Source organism: Vidua chalybeata, chromosome 4 (assembly GCF_026979565.1).
Source record: "Vidua chalybeata isolate OUT-0048 chromosome 4, bVidCha1 merged haplotype, whole genome shotgun sequence".
NCBI classification, from domain to species: Eukaryota; Metazoa; Chordata; class Aves; order Passeriformes; family Viduidae; genus Vidua; species Vidua chalybeata.
Window position 1 is genome coordinate 43500602 of NC_071533.1, and position 25520 is coordinate 43526121.

The following is a 25520-nucleotide window of genomic DNA, read 5'->3' on the forward strand; positions in this document are numbered from 1 at the left end:
AAAGCTTTTTCCTTGAAGGTTTGCACCTGATGTTATCAAAGGTAATTAGATAATTGACACACAATTCACAGAAGGCTCTCTGGTTTCTTTATACGTGGTATTTTCCTTGGGCTGTGAACTTTAAATGATGCAAATGGGAAAATTCTCTGTTGTTTTACAGCTTTTAACTTTAGGCTATATTAAAAGTAATGCCTAATTGACCTTGATGTATCTAAACCACCTTATTGTTCTTTTAGTAATAATTCTTCTTTGCTCCTAGTTGCTCTCTTGCTAAGGGACATGCCTGTAATGTTAATGACTCCAGTCTCTTTAGGGACTTGATAGAAGTTTTTGTTATTTGTCAAAGCCCCCTGACTTACAATTTGTTTTGTTATAATCACCGTTTCAGTGGGAAGATATTTACCAAGGCTTGTTTAACAGAACTGCCTGTAAGAAATTAATCCCAAACAGTTTAAGTGGAAAGGTTAGGTAGAAAATCACAGTTTTTTCCCCCTGATTGGGCTGTCTTCAGTTTGCATCTGACTACAGTATCCTTTAAGGTCTCTAGACAAGGAGGAGTCACATTTTCAATGAATGCTTATAGTTCTCTTAGTTTTGCTAGTTTTGATGTTCAGACGTCTTTGGAAGTAATATTCTCTTTAATTGCTACCTCAGAAACAAGTAAAAATTAGACTGTATTCATTTAAATCTTACAACTCTGCCATATGCAGTAGATATCAGGGATGGATTTAATTGATGATTTTCAATTAGAAGGTTTTAGGATAGATGTACAGCACTGAAGAACTGAAGTATATGGGTATGCATAAAATTAAGTTATAGGAATTAAAGAGACACAAATTAAAAAAAAACAATTCCTTTGAAGATAAAAAATACGTAATAATCAACTCTTTCTTCCTTATTCTTTGAAGATGATTGACTAATACTGTTCTTCTATATGACTCTTAAACTTTTGCAGTTAATGCTCTTTATAAAGTTGATATATTTTATGTCTTATTCAGTTGTAGGTACAAGGACTAGTGGTGCTGGGAATTTCTAGGGAGTTTTTTGTTGTTGCTTTGTTGGTGGGGTTTTTCTTTTGGTGTGGAAGTGGGACAAATAGATCTTGACTTACATGATTTTTTACTGGAATCAAGTCCTAACAAACTTTTTAATGCTTCCTTACTTGTCACTTGAGGACTATTATGTGTATATGACCATTTTGTCCTCACTTGTTTATTTCTCTTATTTAGGTGGCCACTGAAGACATGATTTACAGTTTTGCCAGAGCCAACAATGCTCTTTGTTAAAGGGGATGACTCTGTTTTCCCTTTCTGTTGATATTACACAGTTGTCATGGCTGGAGCTGCGGGAATGAGAGCAGCAATATGGCCCTGGGAAGCCCTGCAGCTGGTAGGGCTTGTCCGGTTCTTCACCCACCCCACACAGCAAGTTATTTTAGCAGCAGCAGATGTACAACAAACTGAAAAATTTGTGCTGTAGCTTCTGAGAGGTATTTATTCATTCAGATCATGGTAATTTTTTGAAACTGCTGTTCAGCAATCTCTTACTTTGTATCCTGTAACGTAATACATCCAAATATAAAATAGGACAGGTGTACAGTTTTTATTCCATAGTTCAGCTTCTTAATTACAGTCCAGAAATTTACAGGCATGTATATGCTGTCTGTAAATCCTTTAATCCTGAAAACATTGTTTTAATGCATAAAAGTTGGTCAGTTTCTACAGCTGTTGTTCAATAACATCTAAGCCAACTATCTCAGACTAGTCAGCACAGAAGTGTATGTTTTCATTTTACTTATTATAATGTATATATTACTAATTGTAATCTATTGTATAATACTTCAAATGCACACATCTGAAAATATTTCCCCCATTTTTTAGAGAGCTATATTTCCTATATCACAATAACCAAATATTTTGACCTTGTTTCACAGAAAATTAGACAACTCCATCGTACTTTTGATTGATCTCTACTATAGCTGCTTATCAGCCCAGCTCATTTCTGTCTGTCTTGCCTACTGGGACATTGGACAGGGGTCACACAAAGTTGTCTCCAGTTCTTCTTGGCCCTTTATATATAGTTTATAATAGTTGAATTGCCAGGAAATGTTTTATCCTGAATGTTGTTTAACAGCAAGTGAAAGCTGTAATTCCAGACTCTCAGAAAAGTGAGAGAAATGGATATTTTGCAGGATACCTGCAGGAAAGTGTGTTTATTCACAGAGATGCCTGGAAAACGCTCTGACCATCAGAAAGACTAGTTGATAAGCAGAAGCATCTCAGAGGCTCAGAAGGGATCACATATTTCTACTTTGCTACCTAGCACTTTTTAACTGTGTGTGTGTGTTTGTGTGTATGTGTGTGTGTGGACTGGACTGCTGTGAGGTGTTGAGAGATGTGCAATGAACCACATTACCTGGAGAGCTGTGGGCAATATCAACCAGCAGAGTTTGAGGTGAAAAACTGCTGGTCGGGCCAAAGTTGGAAGGAATGTACCCCTTGCCAGGATAACAACTGTGCAGAACAATCTCCAACTCCAAAGAAAAGGTTTATATAGCCATGCTGCAGATTTGTATGAAAAACTGTCAGTAGAGGCCTGATGCATCACTATCCTTCCAGATTACCATTATATGTTTTGATGTAGAGCAGTAGCTGCAATTTGGAGGCTGATACGACAGGAATAAAGGAAAGCAAACTTTAGAATCATAGAGTGGTTTGGGTTGGAAGTGACCTCAAAAATCATCTCATTCCAACTCCCCTGCTGTGGGCAGGGACACCTTCCATCAGACCAGGTTGTTCAAAGCCCCATTCAACATGGCATTCAACACTTCCAGGGATGGGGCATCCACAACTTCTCTAGGCAACTGATTCCAGTACCTCACCATCCTCACAGTAAAGAATTTAGCCCTCTCTTTTCCAGGCTGGACAATCCCAATTCTCTCAGCCTTTCCTTACAGGAGAGGTGTTCCATCCCTCTAATAAACTTGGTGACCCTGCTCTGCACTATGTCCTCCCTGGGGCCCCAGGGCTGGATGCAGCACTGCAGGTGGGGTCTCACCAGAGCAGAGCAGAGGGACAGAATCCCCTCCCTCACCCTGCTGGCCATGCTGCTTTTGGTGCAGCCCAGGACAGGATTGGCTTTCTGGGCTGTGAGTGCACATGGCCAGATCATGTCCATTTAGGAGGTCTTATTTTTCTTTTGTATGAAATCCCTGTTGCTTGGCTGACAATCCTTTGGACAGTGCATTTGTACAGCCTTTACACTTGTACTGTGGTTTTCTAGGAACTTGTTTAATGAAAGGACAGGGTATAACTTTAATCCATATGTTCCTGTTGCAAATAAGCTGTGGTGGTGCATAAAGATATACAGGAAACCAGTGAAAGGATTCTCTTCTAGTAGGAAGGAAAAGGTGATGTTTTACTGCCATCTCTGCAATTGTTGCTTTGATAATGGGAATCATTATAGATATTGATTTTCCTGACATGCTGGGGAATAAACTAGAGCCCTGTACATCTGTAAGCAAAGGGCTGCTGCACATTGGACAATCTCTCTCTTTTTATAAATAAAGCCCCTCTGACTTTCTGCAGCTTGACTAGAGTTTAACCTGTATCAGGCACTCATCACAGATTACACATCCACTTCAGATTTGGAATAATGCCTTCAGTTAAAGTTGTTATAACCCCTTGGCGGCTGATAAAAAAACCCCACTTTTAAAAATAATTCTACTCAGTTTCTTGTATCTAAATTAGCTCAATAGGGATAATCAAAGGTTAAAACCTTGAAGTCAAGAAGTTCAGCTGCTTCTAAATATTTGTATAAAGTATATCCACTGAATAAGATGCTTCCTGCTCTTACATAATCTCCTCTCTGGGCAGCACTGAATTTTGAAAATGGATGAGAAAGTAGATCACCAGTGCAATATCTTTTCCCTCAAAGATGTTTGTCTATGAGCTATAACTCTTCAAGAACAAAATCTGTAGTGAGACTGGCCCATAACAACAGAACTTCTGTCGTGCCTTTCTCAGGTGCCTTTCTCCTCCCCATCCCTCTGCTAGAAGCCAGGTACCCCGAGGCAGAAGGGCTTGAGGCTCTGCCAAGTCAAGATCAAAGCAGCTTTAGTCACTCTTATCTTGAAGGGATCTGCAACAGCAGAAACACCTTTGGCACAGACCAGAAAGGTAGGAAGAAAGAGGACCAGGATTCTGGCAGATAGCGAGTCAGCAGAAGGGAAGAAACACAAAATAGAAAAAAAAAATCCATAAAATAACTGAAATGCATAAAAGAGGTGAATGCTGCAAGAAGCCATGAAGGCAGAGGCCCAATGTTCTTTTTTTTTAAGAGCTGTATGCGATATCTGAAGAGAAACACTTGTTGTCTTGATCCACATAGGGGGTAGGCAGAGCTACTTTACACTGATCCAAGTTGACATTTCCTAGGAAAATTTAGTTAAACAATTTTCTCCTTTCAAAAAAGTCTGAGATAGAGAGAAATATTAAACTGAGGTAAAAAAGTGGACCATAATATTCTGCTTTTACATACTATCTAAAAAGTAGCCTCAGGAACACACACATATACCTTTAGTGGAAAACTCAAAACAAACTCAGGGTCCACCAAACCTTTTCTCTGTTGTGATCATGTATTTCAAAATCAATACATCTCACATTAGGCAGTTCTCCTTATTCTAACTTTAGGTCCTTGCAAAAGGGCTTGATTGCCTCTCAGTTCCTGAATATTTGTGATGGAAATAAAAATGCAAGCCCTACTATGAAGAGGTATCCAAAACTATCAGTGGCTGACCCTTGTAGGTCACACTTCCTTCACATATGGAATTAAACCCGATTCCTACTTTTTCCCTTTTACCACTTATTTCCTCCTTCCTATCTCAATTAAACTGCCATCTCCTGATCTCACAATTTGGCCTTTCACCTCCTTGAAAGCTCACAATTCTTGATCTTCTTAATCTAGGATCATTACCATCAATCACTCCTTTAGGCAAGTGAAATCTTTTTTTCACAGAGGGATGCCAGAGGCCTACAGATCTTTTGGGTCGATAATATTGTTTTAGTTCTGGTGCCAGTTGGGGTTTTTGACTAAACTGTGTCTAGTGCTATCTTTTGCTGATTAGATGCTCCAGAGTGATCAGAAGAAATTTGCTTGGACTGTGGTTTCTTCCAGGTTGAGTCATTTAGTGGGGAGATCAAGGATTAACTTAATTGAATCAACTACTACTTTCACAGTGTTAGGGATCCTGCTAAGATTAATGAGGACTAAGGTTAATGAGGACCAAGTTTTCCTTTCCTATGTCTTAGTATCTTTAAGATAGTACCACTCACCAGACTTGCCTCACTGCAGCTCCCCTCATTCTGTACACTGTCCATTATATATATATCTCAATGTCTTAGTCATCTGCTTCTCTGAAATGGATCATTCTGATTTTTCCTACATCTTTTACTGAGTACAAGCTTGTCTGCTGGCCCACTTTGCAAGGCTCCTTCTCATTCATCTATTCTCTGAAGCACCAACCAAAGTGGCTGCACAGAATCCACAAATTTCTCTTTGTGTATAATTAAGCTACTGGACAGTGCTGTGGTAAACACACCTTTAGGTAACCACAATTTATTATTGTTTTAACCTGTGTCCTGTTTGCTCCCCTGTTTGTTTGCATTGTTTCCTTAAGGCCCACTGAAGCACCTACTGCACTGCCAGGTCCTGTAAAAAAGAAAAAAAATACTAAGATAATAGAAACCTTAGAAACAAGGAAAATCTTAAGGTATGCCAGATTGCAATGTTTGAATGAAATTTTTTCAGAAGCTCTTCCTAGATTTTTTCTTCTCTGGCACCATGCTGTCCAAATGCAGTAACACTAGTTTCAGAAGTCCTGTCCTAGGAGTAATACCACTGATATTAATGACACACTGAAAGAACAGAAAACCACTTCACAGAGCAAATGTGTTTTCTGAATGCTGCTGAAGCTTTGGAAATGTGATGCATTTCTCTGAATTTCTCTAGCTAAACTTTCTCATTATTTTTTTACATATGTTTCTTACCTTTTAGAGATTTTTTCATATGTTCAGATTTTCTTAAATCCAGTGCATTCAGAATTATAACAAGGAAAGAGGAGAGAAATATTTCAGGAGATGTAAGAACAGATTTGTGTATTACATGTGGTTAAAAAAAGCCTGTCAGCAACTAACCACACAAATTAACTACATTTTTTAAATTAAAAATCTTAAATAGAAAGCAGTACACACTAAAGATTTAATAACTCTATTACTTATTCATCTAAAATTTTCCAGTTGAAAGATACTATTTTAGCAAACATTTAGCAAAGTCTCTTGGTACACTAGACATAATTGGTATTTTTCTTTGGGTTTTTATGTTACCTTTTGGTTTACATTTCCTAATTTTTAAAGGCTTTTCAAAACTTTCAGAAAGGGCAAGATCCTAAAAATGTTATGTAAAAGCACTCTTGGATCCTTGTGCTTTTTTTAAGAGAATATGGAACATATTTGGGAGGGGGTTAAAAAAAGGAATAAATTAACATTATAATACTAGTACTAGCTATAAAAGTCCTGATCACCTTGTTACTCCTGATCACCTTGTGTTGTTTTCAAGGGCTTTGAAATTATTTCCCTAACAATCTTGATGGATTAAAAAAGAAAAATAAAACCATTATCATATTCCTGTTTTTTAACATATATGCTGTGTTCTCTTGAAATGCACTGGGTTATCAGCATTACAGATGCTCTTTAAATAGCAAATGGATGCACCCGTGGTGTCAGCTACACTGAAAGCTTGCCAGTACTGCCTTCCTAAAATGCTCCATCTCCAGTCCATCCAGGTAGGCTAAAAGAGTCTCCCTCACTCAGTCCCTTGCAGAAGTTATCAGTAAAAATGCAAATGAATTGTGATTATGACTATTTTTTTTAAAAAAAGGTAACATCCACTCCTGCAGAAGTGCCACCTATCTAATCATTTTGGTCAAGCTATTTATATATGTTTCTTCTATGTGGTATAAGATTTCACTAAGGTCACTGGAGACATTGATGCCTGGTAAATTGCCAGTAATCAAAGGTTGTTAAGTGCTTGTTAGCTTCCTTTCAAACTTAGTCTATCTTTATCATGAGGCAGACTTAGTTCAGCAGCTAGAGACCATTTATTCATAAATGGATTACACTCAGGAATAATGCATTATATCATTAAAATATCCATATTGCTGCAGAAACATTTGTTCTAAAGCAATCTCTCTTTTTCTGAAATAAGACTGTGGCCAGTGAAAGTGAAATCTTGTCATGTCTCTGCAACAAGGCTACTCTCCCACACATGAAAGGCTTTGTTTCCCAGCTCCTCCTCTCTCCTTTGAGCCCTGTCCCCCAAGGCCTCTGTTTAGCTTAGGTTCTGGAATATATGCAGGAAAAGATATGCTATTTTAGAGTTTTAGTTGCATTTGGAGTTTATTTCAGTTTTTCCAGTTGCTCTCTTCAGTTATAGTGGTTTGTTGGCCGCAAAAGAAAAGGCCAGTTAACCTTAAATGGAAAATATTTAGGGTAGATGGTGATGAACTCTTAAAGATACAAAGATCTTGTTTTCACACATCTTGATTAAAGTCATTAAATTATAAATTGAAAAAAAAAAACGGAAGCAAGACATTAGTTGGAGAAATCAGTATAGCTCCACTGAAATGATGAGCCCACATTACTTAATTCCACGTGTGCACTACAATTTAAAATATGTTCAGAACTACTTGGTATTAAAAAAAAATTGTGAAGAAATTTTATAGTCTTTTGAAAAAATGTGTCAAAGTTAAATGCTCCTGGAGAAATATCAGAGGAAGATACATCTCTTCAACCTATCAAATTGTTCATAGGTTTATTTGCTGGAAAATATATGGTTGCAGGAAGAATTAAAGAAATTCTGAATGGTAAATTAGTAATGAAATACTCTTATCAGTGGAAACCTTTGGAGAACACCCAAGACAGACTTGAACTGAAAGGTAGCGATGATCATTTATTATTAATAAAACTTTTGTTGGAGGAGTCCTGTGTAAGGACTGTTCTCTTTCCCCACAACATCTGACTAGCAGTCATATGGATTGCTTTCTGGCAAAGACTGCTAGAGCTTACAATTTGTGATCAGCTACAAGTAAGTGGAAGGCTTCCTTTGGCAGTGTACGGTGCTGTGCAATATGACTCAACAAGGGCTGTAAAAGGCATAGATTTTCTTTGCCCTAAGAGCAGCCTATTCCCATCAGACATCTCAAAATCAGACCATTGAGATGCAGTCAGACACTGAACGATATAACCCTACCAATCTGTTCTGGTTTAGCAATCTTCCTTTGCCTCTCTATTTTGGGCATACAGTGTTGCTTCCAGGACTGACAGTTTGGGGCCAGTTACAATCAGCAGCTTGAGGGCTGCATTTATATTTGAGGCAGCCATTTTCTTCTTTTCCCAAACCCATTTTCCTCATGAGAAGGCTGCAAATAAATGATGCTGCGTCTGGGAAAGCTGAGAGTTTGCAGAGGCTAGGCTGGTTCTGTGTACTGACAGCTAAACAAACCTGAAGTATCCTCATACCAGAACCTTACTTCTTCTGTTCCTGAGCAAACCATATCTTCAAATTAAATTTAAACAGTACCTAAACAAGCTCACTTATTTTAAAATCATAAAATGACAACTCTGTGAACACATCCCTTTAAATTATTTGAAAGATCTCTTCAATAACTTGCAGCAATTGCTTAATATATTGGAAATTTCACAATTTCCCAGTGCACACATCCTGAATGCTACAGGACCTCATTCCCCTCCTAAAACTTTCATATGACCTGCAACTACAAGATGCTGCCATAAAATAGCACACTGGTACTAGAACCATCCTCTGGATGCAATCAATACTCTTTGTGCATAAACAGCTTAAGGAAAAATAAACAAAACACAGTCACTGCACTCCCTTAAAACAGGGTAGATTGCACATCAGTATTTTGGTTAGTCAGCCACCTCGTCAGCAATCAAAATAAGCAACTTAATTACAAATGTTATTTTTGGAACCTGAAAGGAGTTACAGCACAGAGGATGTGATCTGTCTGCATTTATGGTGCTTTCATCTGTAAATTCATCTTTTAAGCAAAAGCCACATATTTACTTGATATAAATTTATACTCACTCTTACCTTGAACAGTCTCAAAGTTATCAGTCACATTCCACACATCAGTATGAACTGAGAAGAACCATAGACACCCTTCCTAAAATGTTTTAGAGACCACTCTCTCCAACAGCTTGATAGGTCTGAGGGACCCATCAGTGTGATGGAAGTCTGTGTTACCCTGAATGGTGCCTGTGCCTAAAATACCAAAATATTGTAATATGTGACTTGCTTGCACTTCATGTTTCCTCCCTCATGACATCTACAATACCATTCACTTGCTCACTGTGGAAAGTTCACATTATTTCCATCAAAGATTTCAAAAACTCCAAAACTACCCAACTGATTTCCTGTCTATTTTTTCTCCACTCCTCTGTGTCAAGAGTGTGCAAGATCTTTTAAGCTGCACTGCAGGGAGTCAACATGCTTTTAGGTGATGGCAGCATACCAGTATTAATTTGACTAACCTAGTTCAGCATGCAGTACGCAATTATTTCTCACTCTCCTCCTGATTTTTTTCCCCAGCCTATTTTCAATTTAATTTATATGTTGGTAAAGATTCTACCTTTAAAAAAGACAGATAGACCACAAGCCTTCCATTATGCTGCAGCTGCCGCTGTTATATTTTTCACATTCTCTTGTGTGAGAATGGGATTTGAATCATAATTGCTAAATATATCATATATATAAATTTGATTGCTTTGCTTTATTTTTCCTGAAGGGGGAAAATGTGAGGGAAAAACCATACAGTTCATTTCATGCTTCACTACAGTGTAATTCTAGACCCTAAGATTTTGACCATTCCTATTTTGGTAATGAATGGAATGTAAAAGGGAGGTATTTAAAATTAATTGCAGCAGTTCTGAGGGTTAAACCTGTTTAACCCAACCTTTTATTAAAAGAATGTCAACAGAGCATATATCTTGTCTAGGGAGTGCTAGGACATCATTATTCTTCTACCAGCATGTTTAATTCTAAAACCTGGTATTTCTTCAGGTTCCTGTAGGCGTCATGCACACCATAAACCCATCCCAAATCATAGCATCTGTTCTGAGCTACTCACTACAGCAGGATTTGACCTGAGAAACTCTAGAGTTTTGTTTTACTTTATTAACTTGGAGTACTTTTAAACAGTTTTTAAACAAAGTTTTTCCCTTGACCAGCAAGGGAATTTTCAGCCTGAAGTTCTCAGCAGCATCCGGTGAGGCTCTTGGCCAAGTTCTCCAGATACTGTATATCCACAAGGACAGCCTGCTGGCTCTTGCTGTGGCATTTTCTTAATCCTCAGAACAGATTTCCTGGATCTAGGAAATTTAATTCCTGACTCCTTTGACCCAGATGCTGGCGAAAATGTAGTCTGCAGTCTGTACATAAATATGTGTGGTCAACTTTTTAGTTTCCTTCTAGGAACTGGCCTTGCTGTTAAATTTTTCTAAAACAGTCATATTAATATGTTCAAAAATCCACTGTTGAGTTTCAGATAAAGGATCACATCTGTTCATGAAAATCTTCTTCTCAGCTGGGTTGCAATCTATGCAGCTGCTGCTTACCGGATGGAACAAAGTTTTGTCCTACAGGAATGAAAAAAAAATAGAATTAAGTAGCAAATGCCAGATCATTGGAAGTGTCCCAATTTTACAGAACATGGATTAAACCAGCCCTGTTTGAAATGATTTTGTGGTCTCTGTGCACTAACTTTCTGTAATAACAACAGCTATTATTACAAAGCTGTAGAGAATGGAGTATTTTCTTCCCTTGGGCTATTATCCTTTATGAAAGTGGGGATTCAAGAAAGAGGGAGATATCATCTGGTCTTTGACTAACAACCACATAATATAATGAAAAAACAGAATGTCTTTTAATATCTTTGCATACCATGTATTTGCTTGGAGCCCATTTAAATGTCTGAACCTGAAAAATGGATTTGTTTGGATTTTTTAGAGAAATCTTTCTCTTGACAGTGCTGTGTTTCTTGGCAGGGGGAGCTGTAAAATCTTCAACTTGGTGAAGATGTTAAAAACGAATTATTAACTGAAGTGGTGGACAGATGGACACAGGATTGATGTTCTCATCCCATTCAATGCCTGTGGCCTTGCTAAGACCAGCCACTGAAATATGCTCTCTCTCCTAATAAGATGGAAATCCTAACACTGATTTAGCTCCATATGGAGATTTTGTGGGGGTAAGCATGGATTAAGTTGCTTTAAAAAGCATATTTATCATGATTAGTTTTATTAATTTTACTTCACAAAACTGGAGTGAATAGTAAGTAACCTGATGCAAATCTTTGTGAAAGCAGTCAGTTGAGTAGGTGGTGAGTTGGGTAGTTTCAATATACTTAGTTGATGTAGGCAAGTGTTTTGAGAAAGGCAGATGTGGGAGTCATTAGATGGTTTGAAAGTTTCCAGGGACTATACTGCATCTGTTGAAATAAATTTCAGATTACTCTTGGTAAACCACATTCAGGCTTTTCTCCTCCATACCGATGTTTGCCCTGACAGTATTTTAATACTAATCCAGGATGTGCCTGCTTGCCCAGTTTGTGAGAGGGAAAAAAAATCTACTTCTCAAATTGCAATTGATTAAAAACTCACACAAGTACTCTGGGTGCTGAGCAAGAATCATAGAAACTTCTCTTTAAAAATACCCCACATTAAAAAAAAAAAATATGACAACAAACAGAAACAGAAGCTGTTTAAAACCACTTTGAAAAATTAGGGTTTTTTTAAATTTAGGAAAGATTAAATTAATGGACTTGTAGTTTGTGAAAAAATGGTAAAGTACAATGCCTCTTTTTAAAATTAATACATGCAATAAGGAACCAAGTCCAAAGTACCTTGTGCTCTGGCTGAGTGGGATGGTGTTACACCTGCTTTTCACACTGTTTTACTTTCAGCACTGGTCTTTCCCCAAAAGCAGTGGATGAATACACACCCCCCCAGACTGAAATTCAGAGGGATGTCATCAAAGCTGATGGCACCAAACCAAATGAGTAGAGGCCTTTCTCTCGTGTTCTACAAGGACAGCAGGTATGATACTTGAGCTCGCCAAGAAGGGGGTAACTGTACTGTGTACAAAAGGCTACTGTGTCCCTGCTAGGATGAGGTGGGCCTGTAAGAACTGCCAGGCACCATATGGGGTGGTGCAGGCACCCATCTGCACCTAGCCAGCTCCTCCTGTACTAATAAGAGCTTGATGGAGTGGCACTGTCCGAAATCAGGACACAGTGACTGTGCCATGGCCACCCTGCTGGATGTGGGACCTAGAAGGAAGGGGGCATATGTTTTTTCTTGCAGTATAGCTGGGCATGAGGACCAGCCAAGATATTACGAAGTCAAAGATGTAATGCTAGAAGCTTTAATAAGATAGCTGGTACAAGAAGAAAGGAAACAGCTTCAGTACAAAAAACTTGCTATGAAAAACACTCCAGCCTTCTGAAAGCTGGCAGTCTTTCTTACAGAAATATCACAGCCAGGCAATTTTTGAGTGAAGCATTATTGCTGCTTTTATTTAGAGAGCCTGGTTATTAGGAAAGAAGAGTGTCTTTTAAGAATAGGGACAGAGTTACCGCTTTGGAAAAACTTCTGGCTGACTTAGCTATATATAAAGGCCTGTTAAATTTATCATCTCAAGCTTATGCTGATTTAAGGTCAAAGTCCAGTGGTCTTATCTTCCACTGGATTTCAGTGGAAACAGGTTCAGGACTTCAAGGGGTAACAGTTCCATGAATCCCAGAGAAGAAATTTACAAGACAAATACATACATTCCTCTTTACACCAATATTGAGATACCACAAGCACTCTTGTGCAAGCATTTCTAACATCTGAAAACAGCAGAATATTTTTTTTTCCTTCGGAATGAAGGCAAGTCTGAAGATTATTTGCAGAAGGAGAAACTCCTCCATACGATAATTGGTCTCGACAGTTATGGGGGGCTGGTAATAACTCACAGAGCCTTTCATTTCTTATAGGACACTGCTGTAACTATGGCTAAAGTCAAGAGCAACTGGAAGTCATTATCAGCTGGTGGCTGTGGTAGTTTATCTGAAATCAGTTGGTAGCTCCAGTACAGTTTCAGCAGGACTGAAGTCCATATGATAAAAACCACTATCACTATGACATGATTTCGTTTGTCTGAGGGAATAATTTACACACCTCCTGTGTGACGAGTAACCGACTCTTACAGTTTGTCCCCGCAGCTGTCAGGAGACTATGAGCAAACCCCTGTCTTCTGGGCACAGTTTTTGATGCTGTCAGTCTAGCATCTATCATAATCACTAGGCTCAGGGTAGAATTACCATATAATGAAATTGATTTTGCACAATTGTTTCTTTTTAGAGACCTACTAAATCAGCCCTCTCTTGGATACTTCTGCTCTACAAATAGCAGTAGTGGGCCTGTGGCACATAAACTGAATCATACTTTACCAGAATCAGAGCACTACCTGTCAGCCCTGAATGATGCTATGTTGAAAACCAGAGGCGTATTCCTTCACAATGAGGAACAGAAATTTGTAGGCACTGCTCTCATCTTTGGCTCTGGCATGCTTAGGAATGACAAACAGAGTCAAAGAAATGGCTTTAGCTTGAGAAGCTAAAGCCATTCTCCCAAATATCTAATAATTACAGGTTATTTACACATATCTATCTAATGTCTTACATTGCTCCAATATGGTGCCAATATTTTTTGTCCTGGCATTACTCACATTCTTCTATTTACAACCCACAGCAATGTTTGCAGTACTGCTTGGATTTATTCTGCTCCATTGCTTCTTACAGGGTTTTCTCAAAGGTATACTTGGCTGTAGACCAGTATTTCAGATTGGTCCTAAGAAAATTGATTACTTAATACTGCAGACTTATGAGACTTTGAAATAGCTGCCCAGATGTAGTTTAAGGAGTATGGGAATAAGAACAGTTTTTTGACACATGTTTATTAGTGGTAGTTTTGGCTTCATTCATCTGAAAAGAATGTAGTTTGCACACTCTGAGACTGCACTGCAATGAGAAGCAAAGTGCATGTAATGGGGATAGGCTGTAGATTTTTTCCAGAAGAGCATTCCTTACCCAAAGTAAAATATTAATGTATTCTACTTGCCACTAAAATATTTAAGCTGTTTTTACTTGCCAGGATCCAAAACCAGGTTGTTACGATTTCTATGCTATAAGAATATAGAATCTGAAAATAGTGCCTGGCTTCAAATTGCATTTGCAGCACTTTGTAATCACTTCACAGCCGTAACTTTTTATCAGTGGCTCAAGATGCAAATGATCATGAGAAGAGACTCATCTTTAAATGAATAACAGCCTCTTATCTTCTAGTTTTATAGGAATAATATGAGAGCATGATAAGAAATACTTCATATTAAGCATCTTAGAAGACATTGACAAGCAAAGTCATTTCTCCTAAAGCATGAGAAGTATTTTTGGCAGGATGGATACATGACCATTAGGAATCTAGAATGTCTATAAGTGGTGCAGAGAACAGAAGAGAGTGCCTGACCTGCTCTCTGTTTTTTAAAAGGAAACACTTCTTTCTTAACCACATTATTATTCTTATTTACTTAGGGTGCAGATTCAGTAGCATACCATTCCCTAGGTAAAAGGCTCTAGCACAGATGAGTTTTTGTTTTGGAGGGGTGAAAACACTAAAATTTCTATTGCCAAGACGCTTTCAAAGCTGGAAAAGGATTATATCACATATAAGGTTTTTTGAGGTGTAGCTGTACTACCAAGAATCTCTAATATAAATCTGTGCTTTATCTGAGGAAACAGATTATAGAATATTAAAAAAAACACTTACTGTGTAGCAAACTAAAACTAAGCTTAAAGAAAACCATTTATATATAGTTCTATTATTCCAATGCAGTTTCTTAACTTGAAGGTTTACGCAAATTGACTGGCTTGCTGTCAGGTTGGGATTACGGTTAAGAATGTGTCAGTACTTCCATCATAACAAAACTTTGTGGTGTTTCTTGCTGAGATGGAAATGCCTGTCTTGCATTGAGAATTTTTATACGAGCCCTGTCAGCCTTGTGGAAATTAAAAATGAAGCTGTGCAGAGAATTTAATAAAACTTACACTGTGTATTTTTTCCAAATGTCATGTTTTTTTGGTACCTGCTTTATTCTGTCCTCATTAAAGGTGATGAGCCTTACAGAGTGTAGCTCCAGACCTGCATTTTGTCTTATGAACTGGCTATATTAAGCAACAATGAAGTGCTAAGAATATGAAAGCTTTTTGATTTGCAGCTTGGATAGGCAAAAAGATAAATTGGTAAGGTTTTGAAGCAAGAAGGGATTATTACGGCATTATAAAATCAGATAGGCAGGAATACAACCACCACAATTTATATCCTCTAAATATCTGCCCCATACATTCTAGCTTTCTTACAAGTAATACCTCAGCTTCAAAGAGATTACATTTCTGGAAAATCTTATGATGGACCTCGATTTGCAACATAAATAAGGTAAAAAGGCACAAGCTAGTAAGTAGGCACTCAGAAAAAAAGCATCAGGAGAAACCTATTTTTAACAGTTCTGAATTAGTTTTGTACTATATATATTTTTAAACTAGAAAACAGTAGTGAGGTTTATCTGCCAAAGACCAATTCCTAGTACTTTGGCCTCAGCTTAAATAAGGTGAACGGCAAGGCACAATGGTCAAAGAAAACTGAAGCACGTGTGAGAGAAATCCTCGGCGCTTCAGAGAAATCCTTATCCTGAATGGAATACATAGATTATTAGTGAAATCTTTAATCAAGACAACTTGCTGATAAACTATTAAAAAACTTTAACAACAACAACAGCAACAACGAATCAGTAGCATTACCAGGACTTTTTACCCTAACCGAAGCTCTGACATTTTCTAGCTTGACCTCCTGTTTTCAGTGATTTATAAAAATGGGCTGAAGTTCAGCAGATCAAAGTAGTGTGTAAGCTGCTTATCTTTAGTTTATGAACTCCTGCCTCCTTTGGGCTTACAGCAGTGCTTTTAATGTTGGGTGGGTTTTTGTTTTTGTTGGGTTTGTTTGTTTGTTCGTTTTGGTTTTTTGAGGGAGATTTTTCTGCCACTTATAATCTTTAAAATGTAGTAAAGTACATTTAACTCATGAGCAGCATGTCTTGCTGCTGTCACATTGGATGAAAATATTTCCAACAGTGCCTCTGTTAAAATGACACAAGCATCTTGAAGCGCCAGAATGGTAAAACACCTTTCAGGGAACAGATCCAATACAGACACCCTCTGAGCTGGATCAGATCCATTTTCATTTAAATTTGACCTAAATATCTGAATGCTCATAAAGGAACACGTTTACAGAGATTACCACAAAATTAAATTGGAATAGGATGTGGTGGATTTTAAAACAGAACTGCTTTGACAGGAAAGCACAAGCCTGTGCTAAACTGAATATAGGCTCAAGACGCTCTGAACCTCCGAGATGCCCCACAGTGACTCTGACCTTCCTATAGCTCCAGTGCTGGTTTCCCTTCATCCCGTGACAGTCATACAGTGTGACAGGGCTACTGTGTGAGATGGCGTCGAAACAGAACTTCCTGGTGTGAAGTGGCTCTCCGGGGCGGATGTCTTCTCTCCAACCAAAGGTGAAGAGCTGGGAAAACAATCAGGCAATACAATCATATATTATTAGTGAAAAATGTTTAAAATAACACACAAAAGCTTAATGCAGGATTCCATTTTTGCACACCCCAGATGCTGGTTAAATGAGGTCCTGCTTGTGTACGATTCAGTGATGCCAACTGCCTTAATTAAAGTGCATCAGTGGCCATGTAGAATATACCCCAGGAAGGCACAATCCCAATGTCAGGGAAGGAAAAAATCTCTAGCGACACAGTACTGCAGAGAGAACAGGGGAACAGGGGATATGCTGCATTAAAGTCTTTAGTTACCCCAGTTAAAGCAGCACCTCTATGCACTAATATTTCAGCTCCCTAGGACACAGGAAGCTGCTGCCAGTGATGTTCCTTTAGCTCTCATTTGGGTCTGAACAAGCTGCCCAGAGAGATTTTCCCATGACAGCCTCTTTCCTATGTTTAATGAGCAGTTTCCTTCTGTTTATAAGAGACACTGTTACCATCGCCTCTCTCAACTCTCTTTTTTCCCCAAACAACACATGTTAAATGATCTTCATCTTTCTACTTTGAAACCTGTGAGCTACAGGCAGCTTGTCAAAGCCCTTTTTCTCACTGCCTGAGAGGAGTCATGGAGGGTCACAGTTAATAGAGGAATCCTTCTCAATTAGACACCAGCTGTCTGAAGTGATGCTGTGACACTGCAGTCTTTCAATCATCAGATGAAGGTGACAGTTCTGACAGCATCAAATTTAAAGATGTGGAGTGCATTTTCCTTTCCATGGACCAATCCTTGCAGAAAAGAGGTTGCAGGCTGTAAATTACTACCTAGAAGCTCTGTCAAGAGCTGTGAGGTTATATTATTTTCTTACTTTCTTTTTTTCTATTTTTGAGTGAGTGCTATTCTTCAGCTTTCTGCATGACTTTTGATTTGCCATAGGAAAAAAAAAGACACTAACACTGAGAAAGTGAAGCTCTCTTTAAATGAGCAAACTTTGCTAGTAGAAACTGTTCAGCTGAGATGGTTCATGTGCAAATGCACACAGGCTTGTTATCCAGAGACTTAGCTCCCCATACTGAGTTCAGCTCCCCATACTGAATTCAGACTCTCTCCAACACCTCATCTCAGCTTCCTTTTGGCCCTTATCTAGCGCCCTGCTCCTCCAGTGTGTACATTCCCTAATAGAACCAGCTATAAACTGAAGCTTAATAAATATCATGTGGGTCTAATCCTGAACAATTCTGTAGTGGTTCCCAGGTTTTAACTTCTTCATTGCTATAGTGATCTTCTTTCCATAGTTTTCCTAAAAGAAACACCTCTCAAAAATACTGCATCTTCAATGCTATACCATCCTCTGAATACCACATTTGAAAGGTCTTACTGTCTCTCTTGGCTTGTAGGCCCTAAATACAAGCATATATCAGAATATTTACCTTTTTTTTTTTCTGTTTCTTACTGTAAGCCCTTGTTCGCTCTGTTAGCTGCTGTTACTCTCTATTTATATCTGCATTATAGGTTTTCTAGAAAGTGTTTTCTTAGTCTGTCTCTGTGTCCTGCTTATTTCTTCCATCTCCCAGAGTGCATTTTTCATTTAACTGCAGTAAAATGCAGTGGACAGCTTTAATCTCATTTTCAAAGCAATTTCTGCTTTTCAAAAGGTTAAATATTTTTTCACTTTTCTTCATGTTTCTTTGAAGCATCATCATGGACTCCCTACAATAACTTATCATTTCACAAGCAAAGACAGAAGTAAGATTTGGTACAGAAAAAAACCACACTGCTTCTTCTTCAGGAAAAGAGAAGTCTAAGACAATTTTCCTTTAACGAAAAGCTAACAAAAGCTATTTTCTTTCTCTTATCCTTCACCTTTCTACAGACACATAATAAACCTAGAGTTCAAAGTGATGAATAAGAAATACCTACAGGAATGGTGTGGAACAGTGCTTCCGTGATATTCTCACTCTCATTAGTACTACTGCAGAGAGAGATTCTATTTCAGGACCAGCCTCATCCTCCCCAGTGGGTGGCTCACCAAATTTCTCATTCTGTGCATGAGTTGTGAGCTGAGGGAGCAATTCTTGCTGCTCTCTGGACCATGGCCTGAGGACTACTACCCCACTGAATGCATCAGTACACCTGAAAGAGCTCAAGACAGACTTTAAATCAGATCATACTGATCCAAACTATTCCTTTGCTCTTTTCTACTCCTCTGTGGTTTCTGAAGACTGTCAGGGCTGTGTCCTCTTTGCAAGTCAAGACATGGTAACAGCAGAGGGTTTTTATTCCCTTCCACTGAAAACAAAGATCTGTGTAATACTAGATCTCAATGTTTAGACTAGCTTAGATTCTTTTTCTCCTTCTTTATCCTCCCCTTTTTAAAAAACAGTTTTATTTTTAAATCAACAAGTATGTCTTCTCCCTAGTGATATTATAAAACCAAGCTTGTTAGGGACAGGAACTCAGTTTTAGGACTAAGACAGAGAAGAGAAAAAAAAAACAGAAAAAAGGTTATACTTCTCTATACATCCAATTATTATTAAGATGTTTCAATTACAGACACAACATGAAGGTGTACAATCTTTCCAATCTCATAATTCTAAGCTCTCCTCTTTTAAACCGCAATTTTCCTTTAGTTAAATCTGAATCTGGCCAATATAAATATTATCTCTCTATTGCATAATGTCCAACAATGTTACATGTTATTAGCTGGAGCCCAGAGTATATAATGTTCTGCTTTGCCACCACTTGTCACTTTGGATTTCACTGTTCCTTTGTTAGGAACAAACTGTGTCAGATTTTACAAGAAATGGCTGAGCCTTTTTGTACCCTTTTTGTAATTCATTCAATTCTGACTGCTTGTTGATCTGAAACAAGGCTGCACAAAATTCCCAGACACATCATTAACAAACAGTAGGCTGTTTTCACCTGCAACACATGGGGTTGCTGTTCACTGTTCCCTGCTGGACCCAAGAAACCCTCTGTCCTGGCTCAGTGGTTGCTCATTCTCCTCTTTCGCCTTCTCTCATACCGGAGTCTGTAAAACACAGCCCCATCCTCTGTGTTTGCAATCAAGCAACCCTTCAGCCCTCATGCTTTGCCTTTTCATGTAGCTGAGCCCTGTCATGCAGTAACTGGGAAATACAGCTTTCCAGCTTCATTTACAATTGGCACAGGGCCTGAAGAATGATTGCCTGATAGAGCCATTGGCCTGGGACTGTCTACAGGACAAAGGCCCTTTTGATGCCATTAAGGCTTTCCAGCCTGGCAATGTCACTCAATTACTCACTGTCTGGCTGGGGTCTGTCAGCTGGCACTGTGTTTGACTGTGCCATTACACTTGAGGGGACAATGTGTACCCCCATCCAAAGATTAAATGTTACATTTCAGAGCTGGGCTCTGTCTTGAACTATACCTCCAAGCAGAGAAGAAAGAGCTGGGCACTTGCTGAGCCATGTTAGAGATGGTGCCTGTCCACCCATTCCTTGGCAAGGCTGTGGAACTTGATAAGAGACACTGATACTTGTCATTTTCCTTTGCTGTTCGTTATCAGTCCAGCAAAGCCTCAGTTTCCCCTGAAGCCAAAAGCTAGTTTTGGGCAGACAGAGATGGAGGAATGCAGTGCCATGACATATCCTCTGGTCTCCTTTCTTCCCCTCTGGTTCTTAATTTTGGGGAAGTTTTCCAAAACTACAGTGACACATCTTCACTTCTCATCCATCTCCTGTTTACCAGAAAGCCTGCAAGTGGCCCACAAACCTTTTGACTGCTGTTTGCCCAGCAGGGCTTACACAGCCCTAAGGTGGAAGGTCATCTTTCTCTCCTGGGGTCTGCTAAAGGGCTGTGCCCCTGGCGTGGTGGCTGAGACTGTCACTGTCCTGCCCTGGTAACATGACATGAATCAAGTGGCACAAAGGATCATCTCTGTCTGGCTTTGATGCCTGTCGCACTCGTCACATTAAGCTTGCCACTGACATCTGTAAATTTATACCAGAAGTTACAAGTCCACCTCAGCGTCAATCCATGCTATTCAAAATATGATAACAAAATACTCGATACTTTCATTAATACTGCCAGTTTCTACTGGTGTATGCAGAACTTATCGAGGCTACAAATTCCATGAGATCTAAAGTAGAGGAGCTCTGTGAGGTTGGCCCGGGGTTTGATGCCCCACAGACGAGTGTGACAGCAGCGCAGGGCTGGCCCTGAGGGGCGCTGGCCCTGAGCGGGGCAGGCCGAGCCGAATGCTGGCCCAGGGGCGCTGGCCCCGAGGGGCGCTGGCCCCGAGGGGCGCTGGCCCCGAGGGGCGCTGGCCCCGAGGGGCGCTGGCCCCGAGCGGGGCAGGCCGAGGCGAACGCTGGCCCCGAGGGGCGCTGGCCCTGAGCGGGGCTGGCCCTGAGCGGGGCAGGCCGAGGCGAACGCTGGCCCTGAGCGGGGCTGGCCGTGAGCGGGGCTGGCCCTGAGCGGGGCAGGCCGAGGCGAACGCTGGCCCCGAGGGGCGCTGGCCCTGAGCGGGGCTGGCCCTGAGCGGGGCAGGCCGAGGCGAACGCTGGCCCCGAGGGCGGGCGGCCGGTGCCGCGGCGGGCCCGTTCCGCTGGGCCGCGCTGCCCCCTGCCGCCCGCCCGCCGCACCGCAGCCGCAGCGCCGCAGGGACGAGCCGCTTCCGGGAAGCTTTCCGCGCTCTGCGGCAATGCGAGAGGATGCGCTGTTCCCCGCCAACCCGGCGGAGACGATTCGTGCTGTCCCTGGGGCACCCGTCGAGCACCCAGGGCACACACGTCGATGCTTGAGGCTTCCCAGCTCTGGTTCAGGGATCTAAGGAGCTGGCTGGTTGAACTCCTTTCGTGCTAGCTTCACCTACAGATTCTAATGAATTCACTTTGTGTCCTTAGCACAGAAGCAAGACCTTTAGATCCAGTCTGATCCCAAAGGTTGCAGCAGCCTGGAGTACGCTGAAACATGGATTTCTCCCTACCATCCTTCTCCCTTCGTGTCATTTCCCCTTTGTTCCAGCCTTTACTCTTTCAAAGGATATTTCAAGTCTCCCTTTTCTCTGCTAGCATTTTTCTCTTATCTCACCTTATCCAACTTTTTTTTTCTTCTTTTCTTGTATCTGTCATTCTTAGCATTCCCCCCTCCCTTCCTGAGGAGGGTTTGGAGCTGTGCAGATTTTAAAGCCAGAGAACACTGTGATGGGTTTAGTCTGGACCATACAACTTCTTTCAATTAACTCCCTGAATTACTGTATGTCTTTTAGAAACAAAACAATTCTATTTATCTAGTTTTGGCACCCTATCCCCATGCAGTATCTTTGATAGCTATCTGAAGAAGTCTTCTTTCAGCAACTTCCTTTTTGGGCCATGTTGTCATTTACCTAAATAGAATCCTTCAGCTTCTTGGTTTCATTCACTTGCAGCTCTCCTCCTGCATTTCTCGGTATCCTCAGAGCATGCTTTTTTGACCTCAGCACTTCAAATACCTCTCAGAACTCCTCTCTCCTGAACTTTTAAGTTTTTACAAAGTGTTGTGTGACTGCCAGGTCAATTCTTCTCCTCAGCATTAGAAATCTTTTACTAATCTGGGACCTTTTCCTGTGAAAGAACTCGCTCACTAAATTTACTAATAAACGGTTAGGTCGCGCTTTTCATCTGGATTCTCCTTACTCACACTGGCAAGACCCACAGCCTGTAAGTCATGATCCCTTTCCTATGGACTCACAAAGAGTAAAAATTAGAGCTCTTTTCCTCCATACTCTTGAGAACTAATAGTTTTCTATGTAAGCAACCTAAATAAAAGCCTTTTTTGAGTCTTTATAATTCCTTGTCTTTTGAAATGCTTTTTTGCTTGCTTTTACCTGTTTATTTCACTTATGCCTCATATTTGTTTAAAATATTACTGCTTATTGAGATAAACGTGTAAAAATAGACAGTGACTGGAGCTGTAAAAGGCCTGGTACTATAGTTAAAATGTTTTCAGGTAACTCAGCCAAAACCAACATGTTTTCATGACACAGTGGGGGAGAATGGGGCCTAAAAAGCTCTCTGGGCATTGCAATTCCTTTTGGAAATGAGGACAGCCCAGATGGCTGTTGGAATTTCTGAAGCTGTGTTAAGGAGTACTTCATAAAAGCCATTAAGGTCAGTAATAATTCAAAAATTATTTCTATATTTCTAAATTATTTCTGTTTTACCGTAAGAAAAAGAGAAGCTCTCAGAAATGTTTAAAAACTGAGAAAGAGAAGCAACAATGTTATCCTGATTCTCTCTTTCCACCACTAAAATACCTGTTCATGTGACCATGTTCGTTCTGAGCCGTCCTTCACACAGATGTCCAGCCTCAGCTCAGTCCCTGTGGCTCCATGTTTGCTGTCCACACACAGGTTGGCTGCCACATTTCGAATCTGCAAAACCAAGCAGCAACATTTCACAATAAACTGGGCTGCAGAATTGAGCTTTCAGCATCATGGCTTTAGGAATTTAGCTCTGAAGGACTTGAGATTGACTATCAGTTACATAAAACTGGTAAGATTTACTTTGTACAGGGTAGAGAGCCGTGTCCTGGAATGAACTACTCTTTATAGGAGCAGCTTCAGAAGAAGCAAAGTTTGAAATATTCTGCTTAACAAATGAAAGGTAGGTCTTATGAAATACCTTCATGCAAAAAACCTAAAGAGAAAAAGAGTGTGAGAAGCTTGTCTGATTGCTTCTTCCATCCTATGAGAGCAAGAGAGATCGACAGCATTGGAAGGAACTGATTTCTGTATGAGTCTCAACCAGACATGGGAGCAGTCAGCATGCATTAGAAATTCAGGCATACCTTGCTCCAATCCATGCTCTTACTTTGACACAATAACACCATTGTAGATAAGGTCACACGTTACTCCCTGAAGTGCATAAAATTAAAAAGTACTTAACAAGTCTGCACTGAAACTTAGGCTTTTAAAAAGTACTTAACAAATCTGTACTGAAACCTATGCTTACCCATGGAGGTTCCTCCTGCATGCCTGCTGCAAACATTGCAGTGTAACTTGTTCTTAAAAGGAAAATCTTGTTCTTGAGGCTGAAGCAACTGAGTAATAATTAATCTGTGACTATCAATCATACCAGTTATGAACTACTGCTGACAGGTAAATTTTCTCTGAAACATTGGGTTGAAAAGTAGATTTGCCCACTGCCACCAAAAAGAGCAAAATCCTAACTTTGTGTTGCAAATCCATGCACATTTCTCCTTGAGTTCCTTAGCTGGGATAGTTAAAAAATCCTTTAGACACCTCCATAATGAAAAGGATTTCTTAAAAAAACTTACCCTCTCAATGAGGTAAACAGAAACTAAGTAATCAAAATGCATGGAAACATGCACAAATTTTAAATGTATAATATATAAAAACAGGTGCATATTTTGACAGTCTGGATGCTACTTTGATCCTTTTTTGAAAGAAAACTAGATGCTTTCTAGAATGGAGATACAATTGAGTAGTCATTTGTGCTTTTTCATGAAAAATACTTTAGAAGTTGCTGCTGTTGCCATAATATGCCAGAGAAATGTACACATTGCCACTGCAAACCTCACACACATCCAAAGGATGGAAAACTTCACAGCTTTGCACAAAACATAGCAAGGAAGGAAATCCTTGTGCATGCAAGACACATGCCAGAGCTACTCTGCTCTTTTTCTGATTCTGCAGGAGTGGGATTGAGTCTCTTAACCATGATCAAGAAAGATTTACACAGATGGGAAAGCAACAGATAGTGAGAAAATGTAAAAACTGTAAAATGTAAAAACTCTCAGGAAAGATTTCAGAAGGTGAATTTGTTTAGCTTAGAAAATCGCAGACTGGGCAAAAGATGGGGGAGCATCAGTTTGAACAACTGCCTCCAGGAACCTTTGATCCTTCAACAGAGCTCAGAGAAGCATTAAAACAAAAAATTTGGACCAGCCCAGTCCTAGGATATTTTTTCTTTTTTCAATACAACAAAAGTTGCTAAAGATGAGGTAAAACACTAGCTCTTCATACATGCAACCAGACACAGAAATCCAGCACTGGGCAGCCCCACAATAAAAAAGATGAAAGGTAATTAGTTCTCAACAACTTTCTTTTTCATATTACCCAGCAAAATAGGCAGGAAAGAATAATGAGGGGAATAAAATTTAATGTCCTATTTTTAAAGTTCCATGTGAAATACCTTCTCCAAATATAATTTTTTTTAGAGAATGTTCAATCATTTCTCAAGCACTTAAATTTCCATTGTATGGATAAAGATTTCTGGTCTAACATAAAATTAAATGATACATCAGTTCAGTTCTTACATCATGCAAGTTAATTAAAATGGAACTGCTAACAATTGCCATTAATAATTGGGTATATTTATGTGATTCAGAATTCTAAAATGACAGTGAATATACTCCACATCCAATTAATGCTTATTGCATTAAAAGGCTTTCATAATTTTGTCTCAATGGCATCACTCCAACCCAGTCTCTGTCATTTGGACTGTGCAGTAAACGTGTTCAGTCCATTTCTTGAGAAGGCTTGAGCTGAAGCTACATTTAGTTCTTTCACTGCTGGAATGTGTCTCACATTCTTTATTTCCTCCCCTCTTTCCTCTACTCTTGAAAGGTTTGCTTGAGTTAGTTTTGACTCTGTTTTTTTGCATCTTACATGTTAGCTCATCCTTTTTTTGTTTCATCCTTTCAGCTGCAGAGGGGTCATGGTTTGTTTTTTGCTTCCTTTTTTAATAAGACATTTCAGTCAAGTCTGTGCTTTTGTTTTCTGGCATTTCTGTGTGGCCTT

At 39.6% G+C, this 25520-nt stretch overlaps 1 protein-coding gene across 1 annotated transcript in view; it reads right to left on the bottom strand.

Annotated features, from left to right (window-relative positions):
• Nucleotides 1-10231: 10231 nt before the first annotated feature.
• Nucleotides 10232-25520, bottom strand: part of GALNTL6 (polypeptide N-acetylgalactosaminyltransferase like 6) — a 433114-nt gene continuing 417825 nt past the window's right edge. The window contains exons 10-12 of the mRNA XM_053941431.1: nt 23013-23129; nt 16602-16751; nt 10232-10712 (exon numbers count right to left, since the gene is read on the bottom strand). Coding sequence (XP_053797406.1) covers nt 10545-10712; nt 16602-16751; nt 23013-23129 — 435 coding nt within the window. The 3' untranslated portion in view covers nt 10232-10544. The remainder of the gene's footprint in view (nt 10713-16601; nt 16752-23012; nt 23130-25520) is intronic.